A 14,699-nucleotide genomic window follows, 5' to 3' on the forward strand; every position below is an offset into this window, starting at 1 on the left:
TGTTCCAAAGTGCTTAAAAGATGATATAAACAAATATGTCCTCTAATATAATTTGACATCTGGAAATCTAATAACGAATGGCACTTGGCGAATGGGTTATACGGCGCTATGACTTTTGACTCTACGATGCGAAATATGTTTATTATTGTAGTAAAATCTAAATGATTTTTGTATTATAGTTCTTAATTGTGATAATTATTTTATAAATGACTCAAGTGTATAATAATGAGTAATCGTAAGTATCATATATCAAGTTTAATTTGTTATTGATTTGCCGGTCACAAATATGAGTATAGAATACTTCGCAGCTAGCAGAGGTCTTGCTAAACGCAAAGTTAAACCTGTAGAGCCGCAGTCGTTGTTGGATTTTGATCTCGGGGAGGGTGAGAGCTCTGATGATTCTGACTTCCGAATCGAAGATCATCCTGAAGAGAGTGACGATTATTCTATAAATACTGACGATGAAGAGAAAAGTAAGTCCAAACTATTGTTTTAATCGGTTTAAATAAAGACCTTTATGCTGCACATATATACTGCTGCACATAGAAATATTCATAATAATATAAGAAAAATAATAGTAACGTAATTTGATTTTTACAAATATATAAACTTATTATAATATTTTTGTAATTTGTTAAATAGGTACAGTTTCCAATAATTTAAAATGCTGATTTTTAATTACAAACAATAATAAGTACATAATATGAATTGTTCTTTGGCTTTAAGATTGCACAATTTGTAACTTTTATTTATTCTTAAAATTCTAAAACATAAAGATATTTAATATATTGTATTTGTAAAGAAAATGCAAAGAGTGAAAGTTCAGAAGAACAGTCTGGCTCAGATGATGAAGATGAATTCAAAAATACAACCAACAAGTTGGGAGAGGAAATGTGTGTGTCTGATTTACTAGAAAGAGCTAAACAGAATGAATTTAAGGTAAGTTGTTAGTTTTAAAATGATAATAATTCATAAATTGCTTTTACTTTCACTGCTTAGTGGTATATAAGCACAGACAGTGTTTTTTAAGAATCATAGTGTTTATAACTCTTTAAACTCTATGGTCCTGGGAACTCTCCTTTATTAGTTGGATGAATTTCCAACAAGTTATTATTTTAATATACATAAATAATATGAATAAGTATAACTTATTAAACTATCTATCTATTTAACAGTTTCCCGAACTGGCCAATGTCATGATATGTGCTGGTTGTCTCGGCTCAAGGAGTGATGATATCAATGAGATTGTTGAATGTGATGGTTGTGGAGTCACGGTTCACGAAGGTTAGATCATACTTGAATTTTATATCCATATTATGAATTTATCTTGATAAATTGTATGTAAAGAAAATTATATATGAAGAACTATTAATGACTGTGTAATATCTAGTTAGTAATGTTATTATTTAGAATTAAATTAAATTATTGAGAATATTGTAATTATAAAATTTTTAATTGTAGGGAACACACACACATAAACAAACATATATATATATATATATATAATTTTTTTTTATTTATTTACTTCATATTTTTTTTTGTATACAGGTTGTTATGGAGTGTCAGATGTTACCAGTGAGTCCAGTACAGTAAGCTCAGCCTCAACAGAGCCCTGGTTTTGTGAGGCTTGCAAAGCTGGCGTCACCGACCCTAGCTGTGAATTGTGCCCTAATAAAGGTTATTTCACTTTTACTGGAGTGAATTCTGGTGAAGACATATTAATAATAATAATTTTTATTTTTAGGTGGAATATTTAAAGAAACAGAAGTAGGTGCATGGGTTCATCTGGTATGTGCATTGTATGTGCCGGGGGTGGCATTCTCAGAGGTATTTTTTTATTTTATTCATACTCTATAATAAAATACCAAATACAATAAGTGTATACAAAATATATAAAAAAACAATTATGTTTGAAAATTGTACCTTTCCTATATTATTTTTTAGGATATTTCTTATGTATAGTAAAAATATATATTAGTGTTAAACATATAATCAACATGTACATTATTGTTTTACATCTATATTTAAAAAAGGATATGAGGATACAGTTTAAAAGTGTTATATATATATATGAATTTTTGTATAGGTGGAGCGTCTGTCAGGAGTCACCCTGTTTGAGATGGCGTATTCCCGGTGGGGGGCTAGGGCCTGTGGGTTGTGTTCAGATGGAGCCCTAGCTCGAACCGGGGTCTGTGTTGGCTGTGATGCTGGACTATGTAGGACCTTCTTCCATGTAACCTGGTGAGATACTTATATCATTGTTTGTGAAGGTATAAATGGACAGTCCTAATAATATATATTCAATTCAAAATAATAATTGTTGCTTTAATATTATAGTAGAGAAAATATCTTATATAAGTATTTCAATATAGGTGAGTTTTATTAAATAAATTTTGGTTTGTAATTATTATATGTAATGTTATTCATTATCTTGTTTTGTTTCTTTGGATATTTACAAAGCTTTAAAGTGGGACTATATACTAGTAGGGAGGTTTTTGGTGGATTGTTAACTGCCAGTACATAATGTATATATTTTTCATATTATTTAATAGAATGTTATAAAGTATTTAACTATGCTTTTCTTTGACAGCGGTCAACGTGAAGGTTTATTGGCGGAGGCGCATTCTGAAGAAGCTGAACAAGCGGATCCTTTCTACGCGCACTGTCGCTTACATTCAGACAAAACACTAGTCAAGAAACGGAAAAGAAATTGGCTGGCGTTACAGCTGAGAACAGAAAAAAGGTTATATATGTTCTTAGAACCAACATCAGATTTTTTTTTAAATAATATTCGATACAATTAAATTATATATTTTTTTAAATTTACACAAAACTAAAAACTATTTAAATTAATAACTAAACTTATCTTGAAATGAAATATGAACGAAAATAGTCCTGTTCTCCTCTGACAACTGCTATATGTCCTTTGCCCCTCTCCTACCCTCTCATATTTCTACTATATACATATATATATATATATTTAATCCATGAATATTATTTTGCAAAATATGAGATCACGCTTATTTGATCGCTTCGTTCTAAATTTAATTATTTGAAATAAACGACACAGAGAGACAGTTATATGATTTTAATCCATGGAATATCAAATATAGTATATAGGAGGTAGAATTTAATTTATTTTTAAATAATCTCACTTAGACTTTATAAAGGATGTTCACAGGTCTTTCATTATTAAAAATGATGATCATTATAGGAAAATGGAGCTGCAGAACAATCTTAGTACAGAAGAGAAGAAGAGGATACAGAGGAAATTAATCAAGTATAGAAAGAAGTACTCGCTGCAAAAAGAAAATAGAAATCCGCCATGGGGTAGGTGGTTCAGTTCGTGTTTTGTGACACAAAATGTAACCGAGTTAATGTTAGGTGTTGTTGCTGAAACACAATGAATAACGAGTTCTAAATTATTATCATAAATGAAATAATAGGTAGTTGAAAATTAATCAAATTAAAAAAAGCTTTTAGCTAAAGTAAAGATAATTAAAAATAAAACGAGCATGTGACAAGTTGTAGACTGTTTCAATAATTTATTAATTTAACATACCAATCTAATCTTACGGCTTTAGCTGACAACTAAATCTTACGGCTTTAGCCGTAAACAAGAGAATATAGGTAAATAAACTATCTAGGTGTAAACAAAGAAATTTCGAATCGAATGAACTTTCTATAGCATACTCGCCTCTTTTGACAGGTTATATGCGAACAATCAGACGATATTATTTATACCCACAAACATTACTAACAATACTAGTACTGACATCGAATTTGAATTAATTTAAAATTTAAACGGTATACGTTTCAGTGCCGACTCAAAAGATGGCGCGCATGATATACAGCAGTGCCTCGGCTGTGCGGAAGTTCCAAGACAAGGCGCTCTGTATGGGCGTGGACACGCATGCGTTAGAGTTTAGAGATTCACAGGTGAATATCGTTTTAATTTTTATTGTACTTCAATTTTTATCATATTTTATATAATATTTTCTTGTCAGTTTTATAACCGAAATTCAAACTTGAATAGAATAATAATATCATATAAATATAGATAGTAACACGTTGATTACACTAAGCGAGACAAAGAATGAAATTTTGAGCTTCAACTTATTAAAGTATTTCAGTTAGTTGAAGCATTAAATGACAATTTAATTGGTAATTTTTTTTCCCAGATTACTTTAGTAATACTTCCTACAAGCATATTTCGATATAATTGTTGTTTTGATCAATACACAAGTTGCATAATATTTTAGCAATCTGAATTTGATAGTCCCTTCCAATAATGAGATCTAAGATTTCCACGAGTGTTCATTGAAATAAAACTAATATTTTTGATATTAATAGTATGAGGTTTTCCAATAGGGACGCTTGAACTTTGACAGCTGATTGCGGCCATGTTGTTTGAGTGACAGCTGTCAAATGCAGTGTGTTATATTCATTCCGTCCTCCCAAACCACCATGGCAGGTTACAGTGTCGAGCAGCACGTGCAAATCATAAAATTGTTTTATGAAAATGGGTCTTCAGTTCGAGCAACGTTCCGCGCACTTCGCCCGTTTTACGGTCGCGATGATCGTCCTGCCGAGTCGACTATCCGTCGATTGGTGGACAAATTCGAGTCAACCGGGTCAGTTAACAATCAGCCGGTTCCCGTGCGTCAACGTAACGCGAGATCTGCCGAGAATATCGCCGCTGTGCGCGACAGTGTCCTCGAAAACCCGCGGCAGTCAATTCCGCGTCGCGCACAGGAACTCGGCCTTTCGCAGACGACAACTTGGCGAATTTTGCGTTGTGACTTGAGCCTGCACCCGTACAAGATCCAGCTGACCCAAGAGCTCAAGGTTAATGACCATAGACAGCGCCGTGTGTTCGCTGACTGGGCATTAGAGCAGTTGGAAGTTGACGCCGATTTTGGCAAAAAAATCATCTTCAGCGACGAGGCGCATTTTTGGATGAATGGCTATGTCAACAAGCAAAATTGCCGTATTTGGGACGAGACCAATCCACACGAGGTTCACCAAGTGGCAATGCACCCGCAGAAAGTGACTGTTTGGTGCGGATTTTGGGCCGGAGGCGTGATTGGTCCGTATTTTTTCGAAAACGATAATGGTGTGGCCGTCACCGTCAATGGTGAGCGATACCGGTCGATGATAACCAACTTCTTTTGGCCTGAAATCGAGAATATGGATCTGGACAACATGTGGTTTCAACAGGACGGCGCTACGTGCCACACAGCACACGCTACGATGGAAGTTCTGCACGAGCAATTTCTGGACATGGTCATCTCGCGCGGAGGCGACGTGAACTGGCCACCGAGATCGTGCGATTTGACCCCGCTGGACTTTTTCTTGTGGGGTTTTCTTAAGTCGCAGGTCTATGCCAACAAGCCGCAAACCACCGATGCCCTCAAAGTCAACATACGCCACGCCATCGATCAAATACAGCCCGATTTGTGCGCCAGAGTCATCGAAAATTGGACCTTTCGTGTGCGCGCCACCAACCGAAGCCGTGGCGGTCATTTGAATGATGTCATATTCCATACATAATGGGGTCGATAGACCTTCCAAATAAAAAAAAAATTTCGCAAATATCTTTCCTACATGTATTTTTTTTTGCATTTCAAAGATCAAGCGCCCTTAATGGAAAACCCTATACATACTCATCTCACTCAGACCGCCCTTCCCTTTCCTCCTAATAGACAAGAATTCTCGTCATAATAATAATAAATAATTATAAAAGCGTTTTAAATTCGAAAAATAATAGTTTTACTTCAGTAAACTAGAATTTTAAAATTTTAGTTTCTAATTTATTTGTTATAGATGGCAGCACTGAAGGACGTGTCTCGTAGATGGCACGTGCCGCCCGCGTTCTCAGTGGAGTTCGTCGGTTATTATTTGGAGAGGAACACTCGAGTGACGTCATTAAGGAAGTCCTTGGAACGACTGACGAAGGAGAACGAGATACTGGTAGCCGATGACGAGGATCTGCGGACGGAGTATGATAAGGTATATGAAGCATCATAAAGCTATAACACACAGTAAATTTTGCTTCGATTCAATACTTAACGACATGTGCAGAAAGCTTAATGCACCGACTTGTGTCAGGGCGTGATAGTTCCATTGGAAAAGCAACCGAAATGCGATATACCCAAGGTGCAGGTTCGATTCTGTTCGTGTGAAAGAATTTTTCAGTTCTCAATTTGAATTTTAATTCATATAATTAAATTATAAAAAAAATATTATGTTATAACAGGTTATGCTAGAGCTTTGTAACACTAGTCGGTCACAATACATTAACAAAATATTTAGTTTTAAATTTATAAAATTCAACAAGTTTGTCGTGTGAGATGTCATTGTTATATTAATTACTATAATATTCAATATTTTACAGGCTTCGAAAGAGAACACAGACGCTATAGCCGAGTTGGCTTCAACACGGCTCGGTTTACAGAAGATGTATGACACTATAGTGTGTTTGTGCCCTAAGAGGTCAACACCCGCCATATTAGAGGACCGACCGCTGGTCATAGCTCCACCGAGATCCACGCCTAAGGTCACGCCTCAGCAGTTACAAAAACGGTATGCGGTTAGCGATTTTATGTATATGGGGATTAGTTATAAATTGTATGTACGTATGATCTTATAATATGTATTTGGATAAATTTATTCGTAGTGTTTTAAAATTATATCCCATTTGATAAGTATATTTGTCAACGTATTATTATTGTATTAAATCTATCTAAATATATTAATATGTGTATATATGTATGTCCATTCAGATTCTTTTGAAGAAAAAATATGTCTTGGGAGGGAATGAATTGTGTACTATGCGACTTGAACTGATCTCTCAGATGTAAGAAAATTCATACAAGATTACATATGCGTGACCTTACCACAAGTCTGCGTCGTCACGCTATATACGGAGTGTTTCCTGTGTCATTCCTAAATCACCTCTAATAGTATGAGTATAAAAAAATAACTTTCATATGTAACGTGACAATGGATACTTGTGGTAGGGGTAATGCTGACGTCATAGCCTAATATATATATATATATATATATGATAAATATATGTATATCTGTATGTATATATGTGTGTCGGATATTCTGAGAGTTGGTCAAGTAGTGTAGTGACCGTGGGCCGGCAGGTCGATATCTGTGCCCACCGCGGCTGCACTTAAGATGGGCGTTGGTTTTCCTCTTAGCGACAATCCGGACGCTCGCCACGGGAAAGTTCTCTCTACGTCTATGGAAGGTCAGTGGTTATATCCTATTATATATATGAGTATGAAGTCTTTTATAAATAAAAAAATAACACTTAGTAATCCGAAAAATATTAGTTTAATTTAAATGGATACTCGCGAAAGTCTTACATCTCATCACTACATCATTGTTAATGGTTTGCGTCTGAGTTATGGTCTGGCTTGTTCTTTTTTGGTCCAAAGAGACATCACGCTGGATGAATCAATCATTCACACGTTGTCGGTGTATCAGCATTGGCTTTCATTTTATGAGAATATTTGTATATGTTGCAGATTTTTGTGTTAGCGACTGTCATTGTATGGATTTAAATTGGGGAAGCACATTAAATGTCTAATACTCGTGTAAAATATACTTAACAATGTAATATTATTAAACAATTATGTTTAAAATTTTCAAAAAAAGAAACATTATGAATATTTTTGATTTGATGAGCATGACATTATAAGATCTAATTTTTCTTTATCACTCTTAAAAATTGTATTTAATTTGATCCTAAAAGATATTTGTACAGTAATCGATAGCCCCTTGCTTTACTCATTGCATTTCGCTTTCATAACACACAAGTTATTACACTAAACAATAGGCGATAGTTCAGTCAGACTTTTGGACGGTAAATATGGTGAAAATTTATTTTTATCCTCAACAGGTCTTATGTTCAGTTTATTTAGCATATATTTCGTTAACTTATATATTTAACTTTAAACGAATATTCGCGAGGGTCCTAGATCTCGTTATATTCTGTTCCTTGTATAAACTTCTGCTTCCCAGCGAGCGCTGACGGGGCGTTAGCTGCTCGTGCTTGTTTCGCGTGTGGTCGGGCCAGCGAACGCCATCTGATGGCGGCCTGCGACACTTGCAGACACCACTACCACTTGCATTGCCTGCGACCACCCCTGCAAAGACCACCCAAAAAGACGAAGCTGTACGGATGGTGAGTTTTACTATTGGAACTCGACTCGATAATATTTACCATATTCGCGAACGTTTGGTGTTAATATACGACAATAAACTAAATTATTCGTATAAGCCAAACAAACTTCGCTAGACACGTATTTGCACTTAAAAACACTCGATGACTGTCTTTTGTCAATTAGTGAATTATCTAAAATGGATGATTGAATTTATTAAAAGTCATCTAAAGCATAATGATGTTTGAATATATCGTTTCTAGCATTTATATTATTAAAACAGAATAAGCCAATTAGTTGTTAGTGTGATTATAGTTATGCTTATAATGTTATTAATTTATATATAAATAGTGTTTGTTTCTATGATAATTTTATATATATATTTTAACAGGCAATGTTCAGAATGCGACAAGACTTCAGATTCGGAACCGGAAGTGCTCGAGAAGAAAGTGCCTCGTCGTTCACGTATACGTTACAGCAAAGACGGAGCCATAGTATCGGAACCACTGAGTCCGGGTTCCGTACCTAATTCACCACCACCCAAACCTAAAATCGAGAAGACCTTGAAGGTCGAGAAAAAGATGAGCCTCTCGTCAGAGAATATATCTCCGATAAAAGTCACAATAAAACCGTTCGAGTTTAACAACGACTGTGGAGAAGGAGGCGAGGTCAAGGTGAAGAAGGAGAAGAAGTCGAAATCGAAAAAGGAATACTCCTCGACATCCGGCGGAGAGAGTGAGATATCAGCCAAAAAGATACACAAAAGAAGCTTCACGTCACCCATACTGACGAACACGCCGCTTATGTCGATAACGCCCATAGTGGCGGACAGTCCGAGCGATTCTCACAACGATCACTCAAACGACTCCACAAACGTGCCGCCGAAAGAACCGAGCTTCTTTTCCCAGAACCTGTCATTCTCGGCTCTGTTGAACGAGCCGAAGGAGAGAGATAGCAAAACCATAGAGAGCTCGATAGAGAACACGCTAGCGAATCTGTCCTCCGATATAGCGATGTACAAAGCCAATAGAAAGAGAAGGAAGGAGAAACACAGGTCTAGATATTCGCCTGATCTGTTACGATCACCGACGAAATCTCACAAACACAAGAGGAAGAAGAAGACTCAGGACATGGAGAATCCTGACACACCACATCCGAGGATTACTATCAAGGTACGCCGTACCGATGGCACTATAGCTTGGTTGCTAAAACAACCAAACAGCTCGAACCGATCAATTCTAAATGTTTTCTATATGGATATCAATTAAGCTATCAACTCAATATGGCTTTAAGTCCAAAACGTAATTTTATTAAATAATTTCTTTGATATGATGAACACGGGAGTAAAAATGGGAGTATAAAATGCGTGCGTTTGTTGCAGATCAAACCAATACCTAAACCTGACGGCTCTTTAGATACACAGATGTTCTACGTACCCACGGACAGTAACGACGGACCACCGCCCGCCGTTATAAGGAAGATCTCCAAAGTATATATTTTATATTAACAATACTTTAATAACATAAACCCTACGAAATAAATATAGTATCGTGTCAAAAATTTTAATATAAAAATATAGTTTTATACAAAGTAACTCTGATATCTAATTTAGAATAGATATATTTAAAGAAAATACGACATAGACATTGCTTTGAGAGTAAATCAGCGTTTAGAGAGAAGTTTTTTAATAATGTATTATATTTATCGTTTGTTCTACAGCAATGTGAGCCTGAGCCTCCCCCCTCCCCGCCCCAGGCTCTGTCCCCCCCCTCCGCCGACCAGCTCGCCGCGTCCGTGAGTATTGTAATCCATATACGTGTTGTACACAACGTAATTAACGTGGCAAGCTTGTGTGCGTTAATATACAGTGGATATTATATTATATTTTTACGTAGCCAGATAGGTCATTGGATATAATATACAGTTGTATATTCTATTATTGTACAACCATTACGTTTCGATAGGGCGTGTGATTAAAAACCGCCTAAAAACTATGAAATGTAATGTGTGCTTATTGTTTAATATCAATTTGTATGAAAAATTTGTTTGATGTCAATTTTGTGACTATATTTACAAGCTGCTAACTCAAGAGGAAAAACCAGTAGAGGTCGTACCTACTGTCTCGACAAAGCCGAAGGTAAAATAATAGAACCTTATAAATAGATCGAATTTTTTTTTTTTCGTATACTTGAATTCAAAATATTAAAAGTGACATGTTTGAATCATCATAGAAAATATGTCGCAAAGAAATATTATCAGACTATTTCGATATGGATTTCGAAAACGGTTGAATTTAATTTTTATTTGAGAGCCAAAACATTACAGAACAGATTAATTTGGACATGAAATTCCGTGCATGTGTAATATTTATGTCAGACACACTATTTGCTTGTACTAGTATCACGATAGCGAGATGTAGCGGTCCATAGGCGTCACATTCTTTTCAATATTATTGTCAGCTTTCATGATGCATAGGTCTCGCAGATCTGAAGTAGTTTAGGATCTAAAAATAGACGTAGTATCACTAACGGAATGACAATCAATACCATTTTCTAATATTTGACTTGCCTACAGTGTCTTGAAAATTCCTCCAACCATCTTGCATCGATTGTCTAGAAACTAAGACAAACTTTAAGTGGCTTTCAACGTTAATTAGCGTGTTAAAGAAATTTTCAAAAACTATTAATTTTTATCAAGAGTCACATCAACAGATTTATAGTCTTTCAAACTAGTTTATTGATCTCGTTAAAGCCATTTTAAGTCAAATCCGTGGTTCGGAATCCCCTAGACGCTATTCTCTTTCAGTGAATTGGAAGTGTTAACTTAGTCAAACTCAAACGGTAACTGCAAAGTGCCTTGTCCAACTTTACAACTTCGGAAACCTCAAAAGCCTAAGTTGCGAGCTTTGATTGAAGATCTCAATTTATATTAATTGGTACCACGTCCCATCTAGTGATATTGTTTTTCAAATTATCGAATCTCGAACTAACTCTTAACTTCTTAAGGCTCTTTCAGTAAAATTAGTTAAAAGCTTAAAGTCCAATAAAAAATAAACCTTCAAGAACTCACTGTAATTTATAAAAAAATTTCAACCTATATTTACGACAATTTTGGACCCGCATACTAGTCCTTGAACGATGTTGTCCTGATACTTTACATAATCGGAGTCTATCCGTATAGGACCTTCTAACGTGAAATTTCAAAGCAACCAGCTTCGAATTTACCGTTTCTAATGGACTTGGTACGGTTTACCATAGTAATGGTTGAACGCTTGCTGTACATGTACATTAGACAACTAAAATTGCTATTAGTTTAATAATTTATTGTATATTTTATTAATTTTGTTATACCACAAGTTGTTTTTGCAGAATAAGAAGAAAAAATATTAATAAAATTTGTAAGAAATTTTCATGTGTGTGAAAGTGAAAACTCGCATCGGTGTATAATTTCATGATACATGATTGTACTATAAGTTTACCACGCGTTTCCATCGCGTTTCCATCGCGTTTCCACTACATACAAACAGTTTCCAGTGTTTCACTCATAAATCTGCGCACATTATAGTATTAATGTTGGCATAACTCGAAAACACGTCGTATGCAGTCTGACAATACAAATTTGTTGTGAGACTGTTGCACGATATTTATTTATTTTTTTCTATTATTTTAAATTTCGTTTTCCGAAATAATGTATGTTGGAACGTTTTTCCTTAGCGTGTTTACCTACCAAAGAGCTTGTATTTTTTTTTTGGTTCGTTAATTATTTTCCTGCCATCTTTCTTTCTTATTTACCAGCAATTAGTAGAATTTCATAATGAAGTGAATACGAGAACAGCTGTCGTCCGAGTTAGTTTTCCCACTAAATGGTCTGTGTTTGCGTGAATTTAATTTCTGGTTACCGAATAGGAAATAATGTTATGAAAGTCTGATAAGTTTACTTGACTCATGCTAGCATAAAATCATATTGATCTTGTTACTTCAATATCGTATGTAAACAGACGTACAAAAAATACAAAGATATTCAATATCATACTATGAGTAATAATAACTTTCAGCAATACTTTGTTTGTTATTAATTTTATCCTCGTATAATAATTAATGAGTAATTTAATTTTCTAGACACGTAAAACTTGAACCCTTGGATTAATTGTTTTGTAACTATAACGTGTCGTTGTACGAAGTGACAATCTATTTATAAAGAGGCTATTTTGCTAATTATGTGGGGGTAGATGAATAATGTTTTTCTATACCTAAAGTAATAAATTTTATTAGCATAAAAGTCATAAGAGAACACATACAATAGAAGAGAGTGCTCTATACATTTAGTGCATCTGTCCGCTAAACCCAAGATTCACTTTGGAAGGAACCTTTTCCTCCGTTTTTACTTTTTTATTATCTTCTTTAATTTTCTCGTTCTCGGGGACTAAAGAAAGGAAAAGTTGCTGGCAGTTAGATTAGTTTGAGTGGTAGGTCTTGAAATAAATAGCTATGAGTTGTTTCTTGCCTTTATATAGTGATAATATTGTTTATAAATCAAAGGCGTATTGGAAGACTAACAGATAGTTGCTGATTATTGAATATTTCATAATTGCTATAACAGCGCTCACGTGAGAGTCGGGCTCGTGGTTCGATGTCGTCTCGTCCACCGCGAGCTGCCGTCACACCTCTCACACACTGCGATGTATGTTCGGAACCGGGTGATGGTACCAACCTCGTCAGGTGAGATCTGATCACGTTTATTAAGCAATAATATATATAATAGATACTATTCAAATGTTGTAATGGCATTAAAAATCTCTACATTTTCGTGTTGTAGGGAACGCATAATTGTTTATTTTAACGTTACCTATGTGTGTATATATTTAGATACTTGATATTTTCTACCCTACATTATTCATAACTGTCATAAATATAAGGTTGTAAAGGAGATTTCCAAAAAATATATTATCCTCAGAGTCAACCAAAGACAAAAACATATATGTACATATAACTTCATATGTCGCGAATATTCAACAGGTCATCATTTCAAGTGAGGATTATTCCCTCTTGTGAATTAAAACGATTTTAAACTATATAATTTTCCCTTTTTGGTAAGAGTGACGTATGAATTTCTAAGTTCTGCTATGTCAATCAGATTCACGTGATCTCACATGTAATATATACAGTGGGGTTGAATATCATTATTTTTTATGAATAAATAAACATATACAATGTTAACACAAAATTTTGTATTCTAACATCGTAAGTACTAAAAAGCCTATTCCATTTAGCTGGCTTGACGCCAGACATTAGCACGCATAACAAATTAGATGTTCTAACATTGAATAACCACGTACCCCCAAATTACACGATCACAGAATAAAAGTACTAGTCAAAATAACTGCAATGCGGATAAAACAATCATTTATATTTCAAGGAAAAGTTTTTTCATTATCACCACAATATTTTCTATCTAAATAATTCCGTGCGATACGAAGTTTTATGGAAGAAAATGCTGAGAAGCTTTTGCATAAACATTGTCTTTATTTAGATGCGACGAATGCAGCAAGAGGTACCACTTTACTTGTTTGGAGCCGCCGCTGAACAAGAATCCGAAGAAACGCGGCTATTCGTGGCACTGTGCCGATTGCGATCCAACTGTGAGTTATTTAAATTACTTGCTCTTTAATTATTTAACTTTACCTACCATTGAGAACAGAACAATTCTTGGCGCCCAAGCTGGGGCCTAGTTTAATGGAATAAATAACAACGGGTTATATTTTGATTATTCTCATTTTGTTTAAACCACACAAGAAATAGTTATAATTGCTAATAATATTTTATTATTCAAATATTTAATTGTTAATTTTTTAATCTATAGTAAAGTAGCCTTTAAAATCCTCTCGAGTGTTTCTTACGTACTCTTCGTGCACAGTCAATTAATTGCTCTACTGTCGTTTGGGAGAAGAGTCGCATTTATTTTAAAATGTATACTTAATAGGTTTTATATAACTCTTTTGCTTTTCAGGACTTGGAAGAAAATAACTAATGGAGATATCTATGTTAAGAATGTAAATGTTATATTAAAATTAAATAGTATTAAATTGTAAGCGCTGCTTTATGCATACTTATATTGATTTTGCTTTACAAAGCAATTTGAGTTTTATCGTTCGGATGTATTAATAGTTTAGGATATTATTTCAGCATTATTGTGCTTTTAAATATTTTGAAGCAATACATTTTGTGAATGGAATATGGATTTTATTTATAATTTACCGTTTTCTAAAAAATATTTTTGTGATTTATAACAACTGAGAAGCACTATACAAAACAAAAACTTCAATCCGAAGACGTGATTTTTGAAGCCTATTCTAACTATTTGATATTTATCTGATTTGTTCGTTGAGTTCGTTAAATATCTTGTCTAAGCGAGAGAGTGTTCTAAAGTCTAAGTAACTTAGATACATTGAAGCATCTCTGTCGGTGGCAAAGTTTCGCATATTTTGTTCATCCTGCCTGCTATTGTTATACATAATTTCATTCT

The 14,699-nt window shown here is 34.5% G+C and overlaps 1 protein-coding gene across 4 annotated transcripts; it reads left to right on the top strand.

Moving 5' to 3' along the window:
• The first annotated feature begins 68 nt into the window (after positions 1–68).
• On the top strand, positions 69–14,408 carry LOC116766997 (PHD finger protein 14). 4 transcript variants are annotated; one of them, XM_061521542.1, is made up of 21 exons: positions 69–235; positions 297–473; positions 803–939; positions 1,176–1,284; positions 1,549–1,677; positions 1,745–1,827; positions 2,087–2,241; positions 2,591–2,743; positions 3,215–3,330; positions 3,821–3,939; positions 5,827–6,012; positions 6,398–6,585; positions 7,155–7,261; positions 8,038–8,200; positions 8,569–9,349; positions 9,559–9,666; positions 9,897–9,971; positions 10,255–10,314; positions 12,777–12,895; positions 13,707–13,815; positions 14,184–14,408. In XM_061521542.1, the coding sequence occupies exons 1-21, from the start codon at positions 226–228 to the stop codon at positions 14,202–14,204; spliced, it is 3,105 nt and encodes a 1,034-aa protein (XP_061377526.1). In that variant the 5' UTR covers positions 69–225; the 3' UTR covers positions 14,205–14,408. The 4 variants fall into 4 exon arrangements, with proteins under 4 accessions (XP_061377526.1, XP_061377528.1, XP_061377527.1 ...); XM_061521544.1 differs by having other exon boundaries at positions 7,212–7,261; XM_061521543.1 differs by having other exon boundaries at positions 70–235; positions 309–473.
• Positions 14,409–14,699: the final 291 nt, after the last annotated feature.

The sequence above is a fragment of the Danaus plexippus genome, chromosome 10 (assembly GCF_018135715.1).
Source record: "Danaus plexippus chromosome 10, MEX_DaPlex, whole genome shotgun sequence".
NCBI lineage: Eukaryota > Metazoa > Arthropoda > Insecta > Lepidoptera > Nymphalidae > Danaus > Danaus plexippus.

Bases quoted from the DNA above. Each gene is read 5' to 3' on its own strand.
- LOC116766997 (XM_061521542.1), top strand. The intron at 1,678-1,744 runs GTTATTTCACTT...TTTTATTTTTAG, and splicing joins TGAATTGTGCCCTAATAAAG to GTGGAATATTTAAAGAAACA. The intron at 9,972-10,254 runs GTGAGTATTGTA...TATATTTACAAG, and splicing joins CCGACCAGCTCGCCGCGTCC to CTGCTAACTCAAGAGGAAAA.